This window comes from Podarcis filfolensis, assembly GCF_964270895.1.
Source record: "Podarcis filfolensis genome assembly, chromosome: 2".
NCBI lineage: Eukaryota > Metazoa > Chordata > Lepidosauria > Squamata > Lacertidae > Podarcis > Podarcis filfolensis.
The window spans coordinates 92,383,010-92,393,677 of NC_139605.1; the positions used below are offsets into that span (position 1 = coordinate 92,383,010).

The window sequence follows — 10,668 nt, forward strand, 5'->3', positions numbered from 1 at the left end:
CATAAAATCTTTTTTAAATCCTAAAAGAGCTGGAACTCCCAAAATAGCCAGTGAGGGCTGAGAGTATTGAGTGACCACAGAATGCTGGCTGAGTGATGCTGGGGAAGAAATGGAGGGGTAATGGAATGGAGTATCTTGAAGGGTAGCACTCCATACTGCAGCATTTTGTTGCAGATCCCACTTGTTTTCACATGTTGCATTTTGAGTTCTGTACTATTTACTTCTTTATGTTTTCTCGTTTAATAGGTGGCTGGGAATTAGAGTTGAATTTGTAGGGAACTGCGTCGTATTTTTTGCAGCCCTTTTTGCTGTGTTAAGTAAAAACAGTCTGAGCCCTGGCCTGGTTGGACTTTCCGTGTCCTATGCATTGCAGGTGTGTAGAATGTGTCTCAGGAGAGAGCTCATCTGAACAGCGGAACTGAAATATCATTATACTGTGACCTTTTCATTAGGCATTTGGGCTTTAATTGCACAATTCTGCGGCATTTCTACCCTTCAGGCGAATAAGGGCTCAGGGTGTGGGTGTGTGGAAGACTGGTTGAAAGAAAATTGAGAGAAATGGGAAGAAAATAAAGAACAAACCGAGGAATAAAAGGAAATGCTTTTGGAAGATTGCATCTAAGATTGTCAGCTTATATGTCTGTGGGATTTCCCCCCCCCCCCATATTAAAAAGCCCAATCACAGAGTTAACCAGATTCTGTGCAGAGTGAAAACAATGCATTAGCTGTGCATTTAAATGCAAGCAATATTTATTCTGGTTGAGGAAAAGAATGTCACTCTCCCTCCTGGCAGGGTGCCAGCTGGTTGGGAATGGCTCCCACAGTTGGTTCTGCTCATGTGCACATATATGCCCCTGTATTTATTTTAACAGTTTCTACGCTGCCTGCCAACACAAAATGTCAAGGGCTGTTTATCATAACTAATGAAAACACAATAAAACTACAGTAAAATACAGATTGCTAAAAAAACAACCACACACCATTCGCAGCAAGGCAATCAAAATATCTTCAGAGGTTAGGAAAACCAGAAGTTTTGCCTGGTGCCTAAAAGATAGTGGCACAGGTACCATTGGGTGAGCCTCTGGGGAGGGTGGGGAGAGCTCCGCAAGCAAGGTGCCACAGCCAAAAAGGTCCTGCCCCATGTAGCTCCAGAGAGGAGGGGGCCAGATGAAATTGCAGCTCTCGCAGTGTGAAGGGAGCCTTCAGGAAGCTTATGATGGCAGTGTTGTGCTTCTTGTTCTTGGTAACTGAGGAGAAACTACACCAAGGTTTTAACACTATATTCTGCTAAATTTCCCACAGCAGGGCATTTAGTTAAGCATAGCATATTATCGTAGCCATCAGTTTAGGCAACCTACAAGGGATTTAAGCACCCTTTCAATAAGGTGTGAGGTCATCAGCTTTACTAAGGGTGGGTTAGATTCGATATGGCTATGAAATCCTGAAGCAAAACAGTGGGCTTCACTTTAAAAAGTGCACTGCCGTACCTCAATCAGAAGTAACAATCTTTGATGGAGAAATTGCTTTGTGAAATTCTTGGTCCTATACTATTACATCTGGTCAGATCAGAAGATTTGAGCTTTGCCTCTCAGCTTTAAAAGCTATGAATGCTGATTTTGTAGAAAGGAGAGGCATATTGATTGAATCTCTATCCCAAGTAACAGTGGGATCACACATTAAAATTGGCAAAGCAATGAATTCTACCACGGTGCATTTATATTCAGTGGAATAGAAGAAATAGCAATACCTTTGATAGTTTATAATAAGCCCTCAAAGGTTTCAGGGAAATTGAAGGTACTGTGTGCACGCTCATTTGCTTGTAGGGATTTGCAATAAAATTAGATGCTGGAATATTAGGCTTACCCAAATGGTGATGTTGTAAGCATGGGAAGCTACAGTATTTCCTTTTTCTTATTGCTGTATCCTTCTATGAAGGAGGGGAAGCAGCTGAAGAAAGGTGATGTCTTCTGAGACATTAAAGAGAGCAATACAGGCGATGGGCCATTTTGCGCGGGGGGTGGGGGTTTTATTCCCAGCCCCCATGCATATCGTTGGAGCGCACATAAGCGCACCCTGCCCCGTTCCTCCCCCATTATGCCCCTGTTCTGCCTTCTTCCGGGTCCAAAAGGGGAGCAATACAAATGGGGATAATATCAGAACTTCCTAATTTCTCAAAGCTTCACCTGTTATGGTTTGTTTCAACTCAGCGTAATATCAGCTGAATTTCAGCCCTGCATTTCAAGGATGGTCTGTAGCAGGAGAGGCCAGTCTGGTACCTTCCAGTTGCTGTTGGACTGCAACTCCCATCATCCCTGACTCTTGGCCGCACCGGCTGGGGCTGAGAGGGAGTCCAGTTGAACACCAATGGGCACCACCTTTGCTCTGTGGGTAAATACACACACACACACACACACACACACACACACACACACACACACTATATGATGGTTAATATATTTATTTATTTGTGACAGTGCTTTTCCTCAAACCGGTAACATGTTGTTGTTTCTTAGGTGACAATGTCTCTGAACTGGATGGTAAGGATGACATCAGACTTAGAAAGCAACATTGTGGCCGTAGAAAGAGTTAAGGAATATTCTGAAACTGAAACCGAGGTCAGTTCCTAATAGTCTGAATGAGAAGAGTTCCTTCTGGAAACAGTGTGTGCGCGCTGTAATTCTTTCTCTACTGCGTGCTGTAATTCTTTCTCTCCTCTAGGCTCCCTGGATAATTGAAGACAAAAGGCCACCAGAAGACTGGCCCACTCGGGGCGAAGTGGAGTTTGCAAACTATTCTGTAAGGTACAGGAAAGGCTTGGACTTGGTGCTGAAAGACCTCAGCCTCAATGTGAAAGGTGGAGAAAAGGTACAATCACAGTTGCCATGGATAGAATCAAATTATATGTGCAGTAACCTGAATTTGCAGACTTTGTTTTCAGTTCATTTGGTGCATCTATTGGAACATACTGTACAAACTGCCTGGTACCGGGTCAGTTCATCAAGCTCAATACAGTGGTACCTTGGGTTACATACGCTTCAGGTTATATATGCTTCAGGTTACAGACTCCGCTAACCCAGAAATAGTGCTAAAGTGGTGCTTCAGGTTAAGAACAGCTTCAGGTTAAGAACAGACCTCCAGAACGAATTAAGTACTTAACCCGAGGTACCACTGTATTGCTAACACAGATTGGTAGGGGGGCTCTAGCATTTTGGTCAGGAGCCTTTCCCAGCCTTACCCAGAAATGCCAGAGCCTGAATTTGGGACCTTCTGCATGCAAAGCAGTGTGTGTTCTACCATTTAGCTTTCACCCCATCTCCACTGTAAGAAGGCACTGAGTGTGGCTTGGAGAAGCAGCAACTTCTGAATTGCATCTTCCTCAACTGACAGCTTCCTGTCCCCAGAATCCCATCTGCTCTGTGATTTCCGCTTCTGTTTCCACCTCCAGTAACAACTTTCATTGTCAATGTTCACACATGCCATCAGCATCCTTTCAGCTATTACAAATTAACTGGCCCTACGCCAACCAGGGGGAAATGAAACAGAGCCACCTAGATACAAGGTGGGGCCTCTATATACTTGCAGGGCACCCCAGGTATGCAGAAGAACATCACTTTTCAAGAAAGGAAGGAAGGAAGGAAGGAAGGAAGGAAGGAAGGAAGGAAGGAAGGAAGGAAAAACAAAGATTGCAAATGAACAAAGCCCCTCCTATAGGAACAGAAAATGTGGCACTTTAAATTAGAAACCATAGATAAGGTGAACTCTAGTGCATGGAAGCTTATGCCAAAATAAATGCATTGGTCTTTAAGGAGACAAAAGACTGTTGTTTTCACATTTAGCAAGCAGTAATTGTTTGAAATAGAAAAGAAATTGTAGAAGCTTAAGCAATGAAAAATGTGTGTGCAGAAATAGAAAATGTATAAGGCTACATTAAAGAAAAAGACCGGCTAGGTCAGTAACAGAAAGAAAGAAGAACATCAAAACTTTAAAAGTATTGGTTGCAAGGGAAACTATAGGTATGGAAAGGAGAATTTCCTGGATGCCAAGATCCAGGTTTGGGGCAAGTGCTTTTTGGTGAAAGAACCCCAGCAGAGATGTAAATCACAAAATATGCAGCAAAGTAAAGCATGGAATATAGGCTGTTAGACCTTGTGAGTTCTAAAATTTCCAAACCTGTTCCCATAGCATAGAAAAAGACTTACATTTGGTAAGTTAAGAATGGTTTACTTACAAAAGCTCCAAATGTCAGATTCATGAGCATTCCCATACAGCATTCAGAAAAAGTTGTCAAAGTTCCTAAGTTATTGGGATGGGAACTCAAGCGTGTCTTGTAAGAGCCATGAGGTCTGATCTGGTTGCTGCACATTGAGCTTCTCAGGTAGACTGAAGGGGGGGGGGGAATCTTGATTACCTAGGGTCTCGCAAGGTGAGATAAGCGTGGCAGGACAGATGTAAACCCCTTCCAGCATTATTTGGGCTTAAGCATGTTGGTTAAATGAAGCTGATTATCCTACAAAAAGAATATTAATGTATCCTACCTCCCAAAAAAGGTGGTGACCAAAAGTAGCGGGAAGTGGGAATTAAGGCACTAATATTAGGCCAATACATAATTAGCTTATTTGAAAATATATTGCCAAACAAAAAATACCTATTAAAACAAAAAAAAAAATTTCTTTCCAGTAGCACCTTAAAGACCAACTAAGTTAGTTCTTGGTATGAGCTTTCGTGTGCATGCACACTTCGTCTGACGAAGTGTGCATGCACACGAAAGCTCATACCAAGAACTAACTTAGTTGGTCTTTAAGGTGCTACTGGAAAGAAAAAAATTTTTTTTGTTTTGACTATGGCAGACCAACACGGCTACCTATCTGTAACCAAAAAATACCTATAACAGTGTAGAAGGTTTGCACAGTGTAGTAAAGAGAAAGTGTGTGGCTAGAGGACAGAGAGTGAAGAAAGAGCTGTGAGTAGAGGGGGACCCTTTTCTCTTTTGTGGCATATGTACACTTCTGGCTACCTTGCCCCAGAGTGCTTCACTCTTAAGAAAAGGCCCTTTCTCAGGGAGCAGGAAGAGAGCCCTGCAGAGTCCTTTAATAGGCAGAGGCCTAACTATCATCTTGACTGATAAGCATACTTCTTCACAGAAATCCCTAGAACAGATTCAGTTGTATAACAGTGCATTTTCTTTTGATTCTCTTCTATTCAATTCAATTTTTAAAAATTCACCTAGATCAGGATAGTGGTAATTTTTGTTTTGTTTTTTAAGTGAAACGGTATATCATAAGATAACTAAACACGTCCTGGTATTTAACTGAACCTAATTTTTCAAACACGTGAATTAGGTTGGGATTGTTGGAAGAACTGGGGCTGGCAAATCGTCTATGACCCTCTGCCTCTTCAGGATCCTAGAAGCTGTGGAGGGGGAAATCAAAATCGATGGGTTAAGAATCTCAGAGCTTGGCCTTCATGACTTACGATCCAAGCTGACTATAATTCCTCAGGTAAGCTGACCTATGCCCTGAGTGATACACCAAATATAACTTAATATGGCAAACAAGCCGGGCTTGTTATGTTTTTGTAAAGTGAGACGCTTGCAAGGTAGGTCAGGCTGTGTATCTAGGGCTAGCAGTTACACGATTTGCTTTATAATAGTTGCTTTTGTGCCCCGGGACAGGAATAAACAGGGAACCCAAGAGGAAGGATTTGAATGAGCTGTAAAAATGGAACAACATTATAGCAATTCCTGCTAAGGTCTATTTTCAACTCAAGCAAGTTTTCTCTTGCTCTCTAAGTTTCATAGGCATACACATCCCTCAGAAAATGAAGAGATTCCATATTTTCACAGCTGTAGCCGAGTACTCTTAGTTTTATTTTCTTGGTCTGATAGTTCCTGTTCTGAAATCTTATAGTGGGCAGCACAGCTATATCTTTCTGTATACTCCATCCCTGGTAAGTACCGGTAGGTGGTTTTTTTGTATCACTGGCCCAGATTTAGCACCAATGGTGCTATATTCTTATCTTCATGTATTGTGAGGGATTGGGTGTAGCCTTGCTTCTGGAAAATAGACTTTCGTTCTTTATTTATTTTTGTATTTTTCCTACACTCCTTTAAATGGTTGGGGAGAACTTCAAAGAAAGTTGTAATTCCGTGACAGAATTTTATCCCATCAAAATGGCACTGGTCATAACACTCATCAGAATAACATCATGGAGGCCATAAAGCAGCTTCTTACGGCACACTAGTGTAGGGGTGGGGGATTGGATCCCCACCCATCCCATGGGCCATCAATCACCTGATGTGACAGTGACATCAGGGGACCCATTTGTCCTTTGCACATGCACTTCGATTTCAAACTAAGGAGGCAAAGACACAGTGCCATGCAAGCACTGACTTCAGCTGTTGGTCACTGCTTGCAAAGCCATGTGCCTTGGTAAACCAGGTCAATCAGTTAATCAGCAGTGCCTGCAAGCCACTTTTGGGCAGGAAGCAAGTCTTTACCTGCCCCACACCCAACATCATACATGGCATCAGGTGTAGAGCAGGGGCATGGCTTGGCTGAAATACCCTTGTAGGCCAAATGGGGAGGTCTTGCAGGCCTAATTAGGCCCATGGGCCAGAGGCTCCCAACCACGGCACTAGTGCAAGCAACCACAAGTAATTCACTTCTTAAGATGGAAGCCTATGTTATAAGGAGCATGACTGCCACTGAAAATTGTAGCTTCATGTTGAAATCCATCCTCCCCTTCTTAATATGTAATACAACTTATTTTGTGTCCTGGTGTCATTTTACTATGGCCACGTTTGCACATCATGCTAAACGATAGTTTACAGTGAAAGAGCCAAATGTGCTGGAGTGAGCCCCTGGCTTTCACACTTCTCTCTGCCCACTGTGCAACTGGGAAGAGGAGTCTGGAAGCTTCCGCTACCACTTCTGCTTAACTCTGGTTTATTGTTTTGTCCAAATGGACAAACCAGTTAACCTTAACAATGGTTTCTTTGTTTTTTAAATTTGGTTTGACATGCTTTAAACAAACTACAGCCGTACCTTGGATCCCGAACGCCTTGCAACTCAAACGTTTTGGCTCCCAAACACCACAAACCCAAAAGGCCATGAGGTTTAAGTCTTGCTTATATGACCACCTTGTAAAGCCATTATATGACCATTCAACTGTAAAGCACTCACTGGGAGTCAAACCTGGTGCTGGATATATCATCACTTCCTAATGTAATGCAGACCACAGAAATGATTTCTTGTTTTAACCACATTAGTGAGTTAGAATCTATTCAAGCAATAGGTAAAGGTAAAGGGACCCCTGACAGTTAGGTCCAGTCATGGCTGACTCTGGGGTTGCGGCGCTCATCTCGCTTTATTGGCCGAGGGAGCCGGCGTACAGCTTCCGGGTCATGTGGCCAGCATGACTAAGCCGCTTCTGGCAAACCAGAGCAGTGCACGGAAATGCCGTTTACCTTCCCGCCAGAGCAGTACCTATTTATCTACTTGCACTTTGATGTGCTTTCGAACTGCTAGGTTGGCAGGAGCTGGGACAAGGTTGTTGTTTTTATCTGTATGCTGATGGAATTGTATTAATTTTGTTAAGGACCCTGTTCTCTTTTCTGGAACACTCCGACTGAATTTGGATCCATTTGATAGATATTCCGAGGAGGAAATATGGAAAGCTCTTGAACTGTCCAATTTGAAGAGGTTTGTCAGCAGCCAGCCAGCTATGCTGGATTACGAATGCTCGGAAGGAGGAGAAAACCTTAGGTAACTGAAATCGGTTCAAGAAATTGATACCACTAGAAACCTACAGCAAAATGGTTTGCTACCGTTCTAGTAGCCTTTCATTTCATTATGAAGACCTTCCCTTGGGAAGGTTTTTTGTTAAATCTTTAAAGCTTGTTAGAAGTTGTTTTAAGTGTATGGCTGGTTGCTCTTTCTTTATGTTATTTTAATCTCTGCTGCTTTTATGCTTTTGCAGTTTTTGTTAGTATTTGATGGTTTTAATTTATTGTTGCTAACCTCTTTGAGGAAAGGCGGAATAAAGAAATGAAATAAAAGTTTAATCTTCTTTTTCCAGTGTTGGCCAAAGGCAGCTTGTTTGCTTAGCAAGAGCTCTTCTCCGCAAAACCAAAATCCTGGTTCTGGATGAAGCTACCGCAGCAATCGACCTTGAGACGGATGATCTCATTCAGATGACAATACGAACACAGTTTGAAGACTGTACTGTGCTGACAATAGCACATAGGCTGAATACAATTATGGATTACACCAGGTAACTATGAAGGACAAGAGCATAGCTATGATCTTTATGGCATCCTAAAAATAATCTGTATGACTATTCCTGACTTGCATTTGCCCATCTTAAACCAAGGAAACAGGTGAACCTAATATAGAGCCTGCAATTAATCCCACTATCAGATCAATAAAAATGGCTTAAAAGCCTTTCAGCCTTTTTTGGGAACATATCTTTAAAGACCAATTGGCTCTTTTATACTGGATCAGTTAATTCATATCCACTGCCAGCCTTACAGATTAATTTGTGGCATCCAGTAGGAACATGAAACCCAGGATGTATTGGTACCCACTTCTTTTCCTAGGGCAGATATGATATGGTTGTCCCAAGCCCTAGGCCATTGATGTAGCCTGCTGTTGTTAGACATTGGTCATGCTACCTGGCACTGGCAATTGGAGTCCAACAGCATCTGCAGGGCCACAGGTTCCCTGCCCTGCCAGGTGGTCACTGGCTAGTGCTTCACTTCCTGGTCTATTCCGAGACCCTCCCTAAGGAGGGACTTGGTTTCTTGTGATGCTCCAGGCAACGTCCATAGAAATGTCACGAGGAACACTGTTCACATCCTTAGAATAGCTCTGGTGGCTGGAAAGAGTTCTACCACAGTTTCACATGGCAGGCTGGAGTGCTTACTCATCAGTAATGTTGCTACTTCGTTTTGTAGATATGTGCAGCTTGCACCTGCAAAGAGCAGTATGAACATTCTGGGAGGAAGAGCAGGGAGAGGTCGCTTGTTTTTTCCCTTTCCCACCGAGAAAGGACCTTGAATGAGGGATAGGTAGGATTGCTCGTTTAGCAACTTACCCTATGGTAACAGATCAAATTAACTCATTATCAAATGGGTTTCAATGGCAACAAAGAGGGACAAAATAGGAAGAGCCAACAGACTCAGAAAAGTGGGGATGCCCATATAGTAAACCCACTCTAAAGGATAGCAAGTGTGTTTTTCTCTGCAGCCAAGCCATTAATCAGCTAATTTCTCTAGGCACAGAAAAGTATTCTGAGGACACTATGGAGGAAACTAAAATTCTGTGGCTGCAGCACTGCAATTCATATGAAAGTTAACCTCTAACACATCTAATGGGCAGAGTGCTTTGCATCTTTTCTGCTCACCCTCATAACAGTGCCATGACGCAATTAGGGGTATTTCAGTTTCCCAGGTAAGGAGCTAAAGCCAAGTGTGACTTGGCAACTCTTATGGCAGTGACGGGACATGAACTTAGGTTTCTCACATTCAAATTCATTACTTGTCCCCTGTGAGCTGGCACATTTTTGCTCTTTCTGTAGGGTTGTTTTGGGGTTTTTTTTTAAGTACGTGGAATAAAATCTTGAGGACCTAAAAAAGCTGCTGGATTCTGCAGTTAGTAGAGCTTGTGACAACAGACATTCCTGCCCCCTCCCCCTGCTGGTTAGGATTAGCAATTCTGGTTTAGAAACACATTTCACTTTCCCTCTTGTTTTGCAGAGTCCTTGTTCTAGAAAAAGGAGCAATTGCTGAATTTGACACGCCTTCGCGTCTTATAGCATCCAAAGGAATTTTCTATGGCATGGCAAAAGATGCTGGATTGGCATAACAGGACAGCTGCTATATCTCACCAAAGGACTAGTTACTTGGGTTCTTTTTTTAAAAAACCCACAAGCAATACCTGAATGTACTGTACTTTTCAAAACAGCATTTTAATTTTATTTTTTTGCGATACGGAATCAAAATGTTTCATATGCCTATGAGAACCAGAAAATTTAATTTTTATATTTTTAAAAATATTTTCTACATACAGAAGTATTTTTTTTACCTGACATCTTACTGAAAATGGATGTGAGTGTGTGTATGCATAGCACTTAACTGTATTCTTTTTATCTTATATAGCCAATTACAGCTAGCGATACAAAAGCACTGGCATTATCCGTCCATTCATTTTTTGTTAAGTAAAATGAATCCATGAAATGCTGAGTTGTGGTGCTGTTTCCAGGATTAAGTTGATTTAAAAAACAAAACAAAAGCTGAAGCCCATTTTTCAACAACGTACCTCTAGCAGCAGTGTTTTAAAAATCAGGCAAAATGTGTGGGACTCCCCACCCCAGAATAAATACAGTGTACATGAGGAAATATATATTTTAAAAGCCCACATCTCCCATTCAGCCTGGGGCACTGCACACACAGAAGGGGACTTGCGCAGCTTTAGCTGGGTGGTTCTTCTCTTCAAACAGTTGAGGCCCAGTGCGTGGAGCCCTTATTTAAAAGCTAAAATCTTGATACCACTTCTGAAGCAGGACTGGTTACTGGTTGGCTGGGCCAAAAGTTGTACTTCCAGACACAGGACTACCAGAAATTTCTGGACTTATTCCGAGGGCTGCTCCTCATAAAGTACAGTAGTACAT

The 10,668-nt window shown here is 42.3% G+C and overlaps 1 protein-coding gene across 3 annotated transcripts in view; it reads left to right on the forward strand.

Moving 5' to 3' along the window:
- ABCC3 (ATP binding cassette subfamily C member 3) overlaps window positions 1-10,234 on the forward strand; it is a 77,795-nt gene extending 67,561 nt beyond the window's left edge. For all 3 annotated transcript variants that reach the window (XM_083598056.1, XM_083598057.1, XM_083598055.1), the window contains 7 exons: window positions 247-373; window positions 2,514-2,615; window positions 2,719-2,865; window positions 5,340-5,498; window positions 7,597-7,763; window positions 8,077-8,271; window positions 9,755-10,234. In XM_083598056.1, coding sequence (XP_083454182.1) covers window positions 247-373; window positions 2,514-2,615; window positions 2,719-2,865; window positions 5,340-5,498; window positions 7,597-7,763; window positions 8,077-8,271; window positions 9,755-9,863 — 1,006 coding nt within the window. In that variant the 3' untranslated portion in view covers window positions 9,864-10,234. The remainder of the gene's footprint in view (window positions 1-246; window positions 374-2,513; window positions 2,616-2,718; window positions 2,866-5,339; window positions 5,499-7,596; window positions 7,764-8,076; window positions 8,272-9,754) is intronic.
- The last annotated feature ends 434 nt before the right edge of the window (window positions 10,235-10,668 follow it).